The 12,913-nt window shown below is 42.0% G+C and overlaps 1 protein-coding gene across 1 annotated transcript in view; it reads left to right on the forward strand.

Annotated features, from left to right (window-relative positions):
- The first annotated feature begins 1,897 nt into the window (after positions 1–1,897).
- Positions 1,898–12,913, forward strand: part of LOC115777479 (disks large-associated protein 1-like) — a 93,413-nt gene continuing 82,397 nt past the window's right edge. The window contains 1 exon segment of the mRNA XM_030725397.1: positions 1,898–3,325. Coding sequence (XP_030581257.1) covers positions 1,898–3,325 — 1,428 coding nt within the window.

Raw genomic sequence — 12,913 nt, forward strand, 5'->3', positions numbered from 1 at the left:
AGCATCTTCTAATTTAGTGAGACGCCATTCCCTCTCCAGCTTTCGGGTTATCTGCTTTAAGCTGTGCGTTTGTGAATTATACCACGGAGTCAGGCACTTCTGATTTGAAGCTTTCCTTTTCAGAGGAGCCACAGTATCCAAAGTTATACGCAGTGAGGATGTAAAACTATTGACGAGATAATCGACCTCACTGGGAGCAGAGTTTAGGTAGCTGCTCTGCACTGTGTTGGCACTGAAGAGCATAATAATGAAGGAATTAGATCCTTAAACTTAGTTACAGCACTTTCAGAAAGACTTCTACTGTAATAAAACTTATTCCCCACTGCTGTGTAATCCATTAAAGTAAATGTAAATGTTACTAAGAAATGTTGTTTAGAGTATGCTGCATCCAAAACAGGTAAATATGCCAAAACTTCAACCCACACCATTTTAGTCACTATTTCTCTCATGTAGCCCCTTAACTGGCAAGGGCCCGGTGACGGGCCGTTTGTAGTCCCTTTTATATGGCAGGCTAGACCCTCCCATTTCTATTGACATTCGGCCAATCATGTAACTGGCTGCACCAAATCACCTGACAAAGCTACGTGACGCCCTCTGAGTATTATTGGCTCTGGGAAACCCATTTCTTAACATGATTGGCCGAATGAGGTGTCAGTCAAAATGGGCGGGTCTAGCCTGCCATATAAATGCACTTCATTCGGCCCGCGGACCAGACGCAGCCAGTTAATAGGCTATGAAATGGGTTGTTCAGAGCCAATAATGACCAGAAGGCGTTATGTAGTTTTTGTCAGGTGATTTTTTTGCTGCCAGTTAAGGGGTTAATTATATATATTTTTTGTGTGTGTCATCATTTATATTTATAAGCATTTCTTGTTTTTTGTTTTTTCCAAGAAAAGTTAACTAAAAAAGACAACAACAATCAGAAAACAGATAAAACATGGCTCAAATGCTTCCTTTGTCATGATCCTGGGTCCTTCGACCCAGCGTTTTGGTTTATGATTTGTTTTTTGGAATCATGTTTTCCTTTGAGCTTCTTCTGTTACTGTTCATGGTTGTGTTTTAGGTTGTGTTTTGATTTCTAGTTTCCCAGTGTTCCCTAGTGCTTAGTATTGGTTTCTCATGTCTTAGATTCTTGCCTTGTGTCTCATGGTAGGTCATGTTTTGGTTCCCTGGGTGCTTACCAACTCTTATTTCAAGTCTGTTTTTTTGTCTTGTTTGTTTTCCTGTTTCATTGTGATAGTCTTCTGGTCCCTGTGTGTTATGTTCTGTTTTGCTTCCCCTTGGTCATTAGTGTAATTTGGTTCACCTGTGTTCCCAGCTGTTTCCTCTTCCCTCGTCAGTCCTGTGTTTCCTCTGCTTGTTTTCATGTCGTTGTTTTGTCATGGTGGAGTGTTCCTGTACCCATTTCTCCTCTTGTTTTGGATTATGTTCCTTGCCTGGCTCCCAGGTGATTCAATAAATACCTTTTAAGTTATGTCAGCCTAGGGAGTTCTGCATTTAGGGTCCAACTCTGCCTGACACACTGCCCGTTATGATATCCTTACATCACAGACATTAAATAAGTGCAGTTTTTCTATTTAAACTATGATTTATCTCATTATATTGATGAACATTTCATGGCAAAAGATGTCATGAGACTTGGCCATAAAAAAACAAGGCAACTTTAAAAGGGATCATTTACAACCCACCAGTGTGTACTTTGAGTGTGTGTAACTTGGACAGTAATCAGTAAGGCCTTGTATTAACTGATCTTTGTTGCTTCTTTTCTCCCTGTCTTCCAGAGTCTGTAGCTCTCTGCTCAGGGACAGTCTTCTGCAGCCCTTCTGTGATCACGGGCCTACTTGGCATTTCTCATCCATATCATTCCTCTTTCCATTCACCCATCTTTCCCCCTGTCATGAAAGGCCTATCCAGTAGTCGGGGTCACCATCACGTGGTCTCCTATGAACCATCATATGATCCACTGGGTCACCATGTTGACCGCAAGCCATATTTAATCAGTCAGATGGACATGCCTGTGCCCATTCCCATGCCACATCCAGCTGAGCTGCCCTACTACAATGCTCAGCGTACCTCATACCCCTCTGACAGCAACAGCATCGTCCCATATGGAACCTTCCCAAGGAGGTGCCACTCCACCTCCTCATCTCACCATCCTGAGGTAAAGGATGAGTGTATGGCCATGGTACCATATGTAGGAGGAGGAGGAGGAGGAGGTGGAGGAGGAGGAGGGGGAGGAGGCTATGGGGGTAAAACACCCACTCGGGTACCAGCAAACTTTGTGGACCCGTTTGAACGTCAGCCATCGTTTTCCAGAGATGGCTACCATACACTGCAGTACAAACGAGGAGTGCAGGCCCACAGTGGGGGGATGGGGGTCAACAACAACAACAATGACAGTCCAGGGCGAATTCGCCATCTGGTCCACTCCGTCCAGAAACTCTTCACCAAGTCACATTCATTGGAAGGGCCACACCACACGCAATCCTCCAAGGGGGCCAATAATGGGAGTGTTAATGGTGGTGGTGGTGGTGGCAGCGGAGGAGGTGGTGGTGGTGGCTCAAGGGCCAGCCCAGAGGGTGAAACTCCACCAGTGGGAGTGCGCCATCGGAAGCGCAGCAAGAGCCGTGAGCGCTGTCGATCAGCGGAGCCCAAGCATCGAAGCCACCACCACCACCACCACCAGCTCCACGGCTCAGCATCTGCTCCAGGCTCTGGATACTGGAGCTCAGATGACAACCTGGAACGGGAGCTGTGTCTCTACCACCCTCACCACCACCAACCTCCACCCTCACCCTCCCCCTCCATTTCCCCCTCGCCTATTGCCATGACAATGAGCCGGTACCCCGGCAACAACCCTGACAAGTTCCCCCAGACTCCTCTCCCCAGTCTCTCCTCCTCGCAGTCCCAGCAGTACTTCATGATGGACCCTTATGGCACTCTAAATGAGCACACACACACCCACGCACACCATGGCCACGCACACCACCATTCAGCACTCAAAGCCTCCCGGAGCAACAACGATGTGAAGTATGCAGCGTCATCGGCATGTGTGCCAATTAGTGGTAGCAGCAATAACAGCGGTGGCGGTATCGGTGGAGGAAGTGGCTCCTTGCTGCCAGTGGGTCTTGTGGACGGGCCCCTTGTGAAGAAAGGGCCATGGTCATCAAGCCTAACGGTGAGCAGGGCCCGAGAGGTCTACACCAACAACAGCAGCCACAACCAGCCACGAGCCAGCGCAGGATCCGGTAACCTAAACCTAGATAGAGCTCTAGTCAAATCTAAGGGCAGTCAGCAGCAGGATCGCTCTTGCCATTTCTTACAGGTAAATAATTCCTCCCTGACCCCCATTCAAAACCAGTCAATTCACCTTCTCCCCTCTGTTGATTCCCTTTTCTCCACAACTTACTTTTTTCATCAATGCTTCCTCTAAGTCAGTGGTGTCCAGTGCTACAGTTCCAGTTAGAGAGGAGCAAACCGAGTGGAATCCATTCATGGAGAAAGTTCAATAAGTTAGCTTTTAGTTGAGCAGATATAATGTGACAGTTTTTGTTTTGTTTTGTTTTTTTTGCTGTCCCAATGCCAAAATAACTTCTGGGCACAGGACAACCTCTTTGGAAAAATCTCTGCAAAGACTCCATGAATATTAAAAGATTAACACACATCATAAAATGTCCAATTTAATAATAAATGGTGAAATTAATTATAATATGTGGGCTTGATTTGTCAGGCACTGTAAGACTGATTATTCATAATCAAAAGTGGGAGAATAGTAGAATCAGTAGAGTGATCAAAGATTGAAACCAACTTAAATAAATTGCCAAGAAATTCAAATGAGAAAATAGATTTAATGACAGATTTTTTTTCTTTTTTGGGGGGGGGGGCGGGGGGCTGTTTAAGGATGCTGCTATCATGGGAAACCCAGTCCAAATAATATGATGAATAGACATCAGGCAGGGGTCCTTATTATGCTGCTTAGCTGAAACAAACACAATCCAGGACAAAGTATGTTTCCTTTATTAAACAGAGCTTGCTTTTGGTAACTGCAAATATATTACAACTCCACTAAGTGTCTCTTAATCATCCTAGTTGGGTGGACTATCCAAAGTTTGAGCGTCCCTATGTTGTTTTAGTGTTTGGTTGCAGTTGTAGATTTATATGCCTGGAAAGTACTACTGGATATCACTGACTATGATTGATGGCACACTAGAACTGGCATGAAGAAAACTTTAGTCTCCACCGCATTCATCAACTTACAACTCTGAGCACCTTTGATAATGTAAAACAATATAATATTATATTTAGACCATTATTTATTAAAAAATCAAGGTCCTTGAGCCTTGGATTTTCTTCTTTTAAATCAATCATTTAAATACAATTATTACATAATTTAATTTAATTAACATTGACATTGTCCTACACATAATATTACATGAATAAGAAATAATGTTATTATGAAATACATAACATAGTTGTTTAAAAACAGGTGTTTTTAGTACATATTTGTAAATTAGAGCACACGGACAGAGAAATCTGACTCAGTGAGTATTTACAAAGACATGCCAGTCAGATAATAACAATCCTGCATCATCATTCTGATGAGTTCAGGACAAATAACAACTACAGCTGCTTTCTTTCCTTTTTTGTAGCTGTTTGTTTTTCACATTCAAAGCACTAACAAGTAGAAGAAGAAAAGTCTGCAAAAGCAACAACCAGCAGTAATCAACAGTACCACTCAGTCCACGCTTTTCACCGACAGCGTGAGACTCTTGTTGAGTTTTAGCAAGAAGTCATACGTCAGCCATTAACTTAGTTTCCACAGAATGTTTTCATGCTGGGCTTTTTTTTAAATGTTCTTAAAACAAATAAATAAAATCAACAAGGATCTTATAAACAGGAATCAGAATCAAACAGTAGACTCAAAACTGTAAAGACCTACTGGTGAAACAAATGTACTCTGCAACCATTGTTTGTTTTTTGGTTCCATCTACTATTCTATGAAGGCCAAGGGTCAAAATTGTCATTGTACAGATTATGCAGTTGTAGACTGGGGCGGGAAAATACTACAAACCATAGTTTTCATAAATTTAGTGTTCATTAAAACACACAGAGACATCATAAAATATAAAGCTAAAAACATCAGACTCATTTGTAGGTTGTAGCCATACTCAGTGAACACGTTTTGCAGTAGTTGTGTATCAGGGGCTTGGAGCCAAGTGACATTTTGCCAACTTTACAGGAGAGCCAAAACAAAAAAAAATGACCAAAGTTTGCTCTTACTTTGTATACTGATTTTATTTTTTTAAGCATGCTTCGTTTTACAAATTGATGACACAATGGTTAATGAACAATACTATCTTTGTCATAAATGCACTTACGCCCTTTTGGCACCAACTTCTTCTGTGCATTCAGATTTAAGCCTTTTGGTTTTTGTTGAATAACTCTATTTCTATTAATATTTTACTTCTGTCATTTTGACGGTAGATCGAGCACATCAAGAGCTTTCATTTGATATATATATCTCAGTTATGACCAAAATGCTACCATGGCTCCAAGCCCTCGATATATCAAAGGGATAGGGAAGACCACCAAAGAGAAGTCAACAGCAGATAACTGCTGTAGCATTTCACTAGCAGTCTTAGGTGCCGTTTACATGAGACCATTTTCATTTTGAAACGGTGTCGTTTTGATACGTTTCAGCCTTGCGTTTACATGACAACAGTGTCGTTTTGATGCGTTTCGCCCTTCTGTTTACACGACAACAGAGTGAAAACGATGTGTTTCGGAAACGGGGTCCAGAGTGGAGCCTTTCAGAAACGCACCGGCTTGCGTTCTCGTGTAAACACTTGAAACCGGGGTGATTTGAAAACGCTCGACTCACACATGCGCACTACGGCCACAGTTTTTTGCGCACGTGCAAATTGATAAACAGTACTCGCGGATTCACGAGTGCTTCTTATGCTTTTCTTGTGTTTTTACCGTTTTGTAATTCAGCGTTGTGTGCAGCAGCGATCCAACCTCATCATCGGTCCACACAAAACCTCTCACATTGGCCGTTTTGTAAGTAATGAACAATTTGCCGCACTACCTACTGTGTCACTCCACACATGCGCGTCTTGCATAAACAAACTTTGCAAAGAGCAAACCAACGCCAACTTGTGGCCTGGCATGGGAACTACATCGTTTTCATAGTTTCCATCGTTTCACGTCATCGTGTAAACGCGGATCGTTTCTGAAACGCCATCGTGTAAACGAAAGGCTGAAACGCATCAAAACGACACCGTTTCCAGTGAAAACGGCTTCGTGTAAACAGCACCTGAGGTAGCTAAACAACTGCTTAATGTTGGGTTTGGGCTCGGTTACGTTTGTATATAATAGGACTTTGAACAATCTGTTAAATAGCCTTAAGTAAAATCCCCAAGCTTAGTAGCATCAGTGCAGTATGTAGTCAGATCCAGTTGATATGGATTTGTTCTAGTGTGTCCACACCCTTAGAGGGAACATTGCTCTCTACCACCAGTCTATTACTCTTGTCTCCCAAGAACCCCCAATGCCACCTCCCCCTCTTCTCTACCACTCCCCCCTCTGCTTTTCCTCCACTCACCCAACCCACCCCCACGCTTCTTATCCACCTACCTTTTTTGCCACCTACCAACCCACCTCTACTTCCTTTACTTCCTCTTGGTTTGGAGAGCCTCCCTCTTCCTTCTCCTCTTCCTCCTCTATTCTCCTTTTGAGTTGAAGAGAGAAGTAAGTGCAGAGCCAGTAGCAGCCTTACTCTCTGAATGCTAGGTAATGACATGAACTCATGAAGAACAACATCCTTTCCTGTTTGTAGAGCTCATTTTTAATTTAGTAGTGTTCCCCTTCCTGCCTCTCTGCCAGTTACTGTGACTTTATCAATGTTTTTGTCTTCTAGCATTTTGTTGTGCTGAGTTTTGCTGTTCTTTGCAGTGCCATGTTGAAGTGTTGGGGAGGTATTTAACACCACACAGGAAGTAGAAGTGTTTGGCAGTTACCTAATGGTGCTGCAACTAAAGAAAAAAAGGTCTTAATGTGATTACTTGATTCCTACAGTGTATTCTGAAATCTTAAAGACAATACAAGTGTTTTTAAAAGTTAAAACCAAAGTACTCAACTGTTACTCAACTGTTGGCTACAGTAATTCCCAAAGCATGCACACCTAGGTTTAGTGTTTTGTGATCTGGGTATGAATTGGGATATTGAAGTAATAATTCAGTGAACCTGCTGAGAAGCGTCCACTTCTAAAACCCACAATAGTCATGATTTAAGCCAGAAAGCAGTGTGACAGATATGTTACATTGGGCATCATTAGTCATTTGCTCCTTCAATTCTCAAAAGCAAACAAGCACTGAGACACCACTAAGAAAAAAATATATAAATATTTTTAACACCAATAAAATGACCAGTGTGGCTGTGCTCTCAGCTGTTCCACACACATCAGAGAGAGGATTTAAAGTCTGAGCAGAAACAGAAGTTAGCAGTAAGTAGTTTACATCAGGACATATTTTATTATATTATGCTCTGACAGAAGTATTTCTAAAAATAAAACAAACTTTTAACTCAAAGACAAAACAAAATACCAGTGGCATCTGAAAGTTAATGATCTATAATGATCTGTTTCTCGGTGGCTAGCTACAGAGCTATGGTTAGGCTAGTATTAGCACATTAGTTACAAGGAAGATGTAGGATAAGGGTTATGCTGTTCTCATTAAAAGTGCATGTTGAAGACCGGAGCTAAAGACATCACACGACAGGAAAAAAGAGATCAAAAACAGGCAGAAAAATTATCTATCCATAACATGAGGCTAATCATTGCTTAATCACATTGCAGCATGATTGGGACTGGTTGCAAAGTTGTGATGTTAAGCACAATGTGCACACCAAAGTCCAAGAGTGATCTTTTTTGAAGCATTCACACATTTGGAGTTCATGACATTGTGAGCCCATGGGCTGATGCGTATGCCATTCATTTTTAAAATTTGGTTTAAAGGTATGCTACCCATAAATAATGCTAACAGAAATGCTAGAGAGGCTAATAATGCTAACTGAATATTGTTTGGGGGTTTCTAAAACAAGAGGGACGTGAGACAACAAACTTTACTGGAGGTGTTGTTTAATACTGAAGTTACTTGAGTTTACAGCAATACAAAAATCCCAAATCAAGGCAGGAACAAAGTCCAAAAACACAAAAGCCTTGATAAACCAAAAAAAAGCACAGGACAGGGCACACGGTTTGCAGAAGCAATAACAACGATGCAACAAAGACCTAAACAAGACACAGATAATATACACGAGATAACGAGAGGAGAGTGGACACATCCGGGGAGAACAGGTGAACAGAATTACATTAATGAGACAAAGGAAGCAAATAAAACAGGAAGAGACCAAACATTACACAATGCAGACTTGACACATAGGAATGCTTTTGTAGTTCAACAGGACAGTGTCGACCACTATTTAGGCAAACATTTTGGTGGCTGTGTCATGTCTGTCTCAGTAAGTCCAACTGAACGTCAGTAATAGGTCTGGTTATGACAAATGTGCAGAAGTCGACCTACTTCCAGGTTCCAGTGTGAAACTGGTGGTTCATTTAAACACCTCCCCAGTACCTGCTTGTGTTTATGTGTTGTGCAATGTGAAATAATCTGTGCGTATAGATGTGTGTGTGTGTGTGTGTGTGTGTGTAGTTGTGAGCTCTTCAGAGAATGTGTGGTTGCATAATACAGTCAAGCAGAATTACCAACACAATAGTGAACATTCACTCTGCCAAACACTGAACCAACTTTATGTCAGCTGTAGAGAGCTTTCCAGATTTGTAACCCTTTGTGGGGTTTTCTGAAATTGCCCGTTACCTTTCAGAGAAGTCAGTGATTATTTCCCACTAACACAATATATCAATGCACCAAAGAATTGTGACTGAAGCTGAAGAGACAGAGAAGACTTTATTACACATAAAGTGGAAAACTTTTTAACTGTGTGTTTTCAGACCTTCATTTCTGTTTAATCAGCTTTATTAGTAGAATAGTAGCTGAATTCTTGTTTCAAGGCTTGATGAAAGTTTTTGCCACAGTAAAAACATCAGCGGTGCAGTCTGAAGTATTACAATATTATTACATTAGCCAACTTTCTAAATGCAGGTAGTCCAAACAGCTTTGCTGGCTGCCTCACTTTTATCAGCAGGACTAGACCTTGAATTAGGGTTGATGAGCTCCATAGTCAGGATGGTCCTGTCGCCCTCCTGTGGGACTGCAGGTAATCCATACAAACTGTGGCACATACAGTGTATCAGCAAACATACAAAGTCATGTTGACAGATATCAGCCAGCGTATGAGACCCACTCAGTGAGCTGTGTCATTAAAGCCGTCTCCATCCTTCTTGGCTGTATGTTCTGATCAGCCTGGGTGCTGGTTGTATTATTACAGTACCTGTTATTTCTAATGCTGCTGTCTTAATCTATCAAAACAGTGTTGCCAAGGAAACAGTCTACATTTTGTAGTGAAAAAACCCCACAGTTGATACTTAGGACATGCTGTACATACTGAGTCACTGTGAGCATCACATGCATAGGGACTTTGTTCAACCACGAATAAGCAGGTATGTTACTCATTGTACTGTAAAACCTCAGAAATGCACCAAATCTCAGACAAACAGCATCTGCATTAAGCACAGTGTAAACTACCAACAGCAGCAATCCACTGCTCCTCAGCCATTACAGCAGAATGAGTGTTGAGCTGCAGTGGAAGTGAAGTCTGTGCGTGGGTGAGAGGCGCTGCTGCTGCTGCTGCTGACTGCAGCTGGTCCTTTCCTCGCATTCTCTTTTTTTAGCCAAACTGCTCATTTGTGTGTCTTTGACGTCACACACACATACACAGAGAGAGAGACATTTAGCTCAGCAGATCTGTTCAGCCTCTTTCCCTGTGTGATTCATATATAATTAGTCAGAGTAGCAGTACAGTTCTCCTGCTGTCTGTCTCTGTTATTGTCTCTCAAATTCTCACACTCTGGCCTGGACTGTGAAGGCGGTAAACACTCACAAGTTTGATGCACCACTCAAATGGTTCCAGCTGGCACAAACACTTTAAAGGTGTGGCTAATTAAAGAACATTTAGCTGTGGTGTGTTATCTATATTGTAGGTCCGCTATTTGCTACCAAAACAATTGCTGATAGCATTTGGGGCACACATTGTGAGTGTCCTCAGGCATCTGGCACCAGCCGATTCTAAGGCCAGGTCACGGCTTTGGACTCTTAGTTATGCTCTTGAGCAGGTTGTGTAATGTGGCAGTGCACATTCTCTTGATAGAGGAGGCCATTGCTTTAAGGATGTAGAGATATGCTGGGTCTGCACACCTCTACATCCCAGGTTAACATTGTATTTTAATGCAGTAATCAATGTTATTTACTTTGCTTATAATTGGTTTTACGGGCATAACCATATTCATAGGTAACAATAAATGACATTTGATGTTATATCAGTCATTAACATACTATATTATGAGTTTCACTTCTGTAGCAGCCTCCATACAAAAGAATTCACATGCACCTAAGATGGGCTTCTGAAAGGTCTGAAGAAAGAACTCTTCCTGTCAGACCAATTTGGGCTTGATTATCAAAGTTGATCTCCAAAGCACAAATAAAATGTCTTTTGTGCCATGAGAGTGTGCTGAGAAAGTAGTACTTTGAGGAGCTGATCAATGTAGAAAATAAGAGAGGAAAGAGGGCAGATGGAGGACAGTTAGTGAATCAGGAAATGCAGAGGATTAGTAAAGACAAAGTGAGGGCAGCTATAAAGATGACGATGAAGAGTGGAAAGCAGCTGGTCCAGATGACATACCAGTGGACTTTTTAACCAGACTGTTTAACCCTTATACGTGTGCACTTTTTTGCTTACGTTGTTAGTGACCTGGGGTAATTCTGTACCCCATGGATTTAATCAAAGAAAGCATAGATATAACCATAAAATGAACTTTATTTCAACCAATAAATGAACACTGCATGCATTTAACCACCAAACAAACACCGCATGCATTTAAACAACTGAATTGGAATATTCTGCAAAACATTCATCATTAGCAACCTAATTCTGGATGAACATACCTAAAATGAAGTTACACAGTACCAGGTAGCTGATAAGACTTGGGAACAAAAATATCCAGATACATGTATAGAAAGACTAGCTAATTCCATCTAAATTTGTCTGATATGAAACCTTTTCAAAATATTTTTTATTACGACAAATCACTTTTTCTGTGTTCACTGTACATAACATCCCCAAGTCCAAGGTCAATGTCCTGTATTTCTAGCCATGCCAGTTCTCAAACCAAGGTGGAGAGACCCAGGTATTTAAACTCCAGGGGGCATAGCCGGTTATGACCCTCTAGTGATCATGTGCATAATCACATGCACCAAGGTGTGAAAGGAGGTGTGGGTCATTACAATCAGTGGTTTCAGATGAAACTGATTTAGGATATGGCCCCATTCTATCAAGTGACCTATTGAGGTCACCTGAACAAAGGTGTAAATGGGGGTTGAGACATCTGGGAAGGGAGCTCAGGACAGCACTGTAAGTGGGAAAAGTTTGGTGATGTAATCCACCTCCTCTGTTCAATGATGGTTGTTCACAGTGGACAAAGATGCTTCTTTTACTGCTCTTTCAAACCATCTGTCTTCCCAGGCCAAAATGTGAACACTGGCATCCTCATAGTGTGACCTTTGACCTTCAGATTGCAGATGTACAGCTGAGTCTTGTCCTGTCAAGGTGCCTCTTCTATGTTGTGTGTTTGTGAACAGGCTGCTTGGCTTCTCCAATGTAGAGGTCCGAGCACTCTTCACTGCACTGAACAGCATACACTACATTGCTGATCTTGTGTTTGGGGGATTTGTCCTTGGGATGAACCAGTTTTTGCCTTAGGATGTGACTTGGTTTGAAGTAGGGATGCGCCGATCCGATATTCAGTATCGGTATCGGTCCGATACTGGCCTAATTACTGGATCGGATATCGGAGAGAAATAAAAAATGTAATCCGATACATTAAATAACGTTTCGCTCACATTAGCTGCATTACAGTGCTCCGTCATCTTCTTCTTCTTGTGGGTTTGCGGCTAACCAAACCAGCTTAGAGCTGCATCACCACCACCTACTGGATTGGAGTGGGGGATCAGGAGTTAGGAAAAAACCCTCCGCACATTCTATAAAGTTCGCCGTCACTGCGACGGATTCCCTTTGACAGTGAGCGATCATCGCTGACATGTTTTTCCGCCTCCACCGCTCTCTGTCTTGTTTGTGTGTTGTGCTCGCTGTGCTGAGAATCAGCTGTTATTTTTTTCTCTACTTCAGCTCCAGGACATACTGCTAGCGAGCGCAGCTATTAGCACAGGTGACCGTCCGGTACCGGAAGGACCCCTTCCCCGTCAAAATATTTTTGATACTTTAATCCCTGATTTGTGACTAAATATAGACCTGCAGTAGAAATGTTTTTAGGAGAATGCTTCTAAATATAAAGCATTACAAGATTGCGCTCACGCAGCCCCTAGTTTTTCACGTGAACACTGATGACAAAACAGCAGCAATCAGCTGATTTACGAGCAGTCTGTCTGCACAAGCGGAAAGAGGCGGAGCCGGTGAGCTCAGATGGAGCAGAAGGAAATTTTTTTTCGTCTTTTTCGTCCCTGTAACCTCCATTAAACCTTTACTGGGAAACAGCTGGAGGTCCTTCATCAACCACCTGATCAGTAAGTGAAGAAAAGAGAACTTTGTAGCTGCTCCATCCACCCTGTTTGTTTCACACAGGGAAAAACTGCAGTACGGAAGTTAAAATATGCAGATGAACTGTTAATATGAAAAAAAAGTATTTCTTATCCAGTTACTTGGGTAATCAATATAAATAGAA

This window comes from Archocentrus centrarchus, unplaced genomic scaffold (assembly GCF_007364275.1).
Source record: "Archocentrus centrarchus isolate MPI-CPG fArcCen1 unplaced genomic scaffold, fArcCen1 scaffold_54_ctg1, whole genome shotgun sequence".
In the NCBI taxonomy this organism is placed as follows: Eukaryota; Metazoa; Chordata; class Actinopteri; order Cichliformes; family Cichlidae; genus Archocentrus; species Archocentrus centrarchus.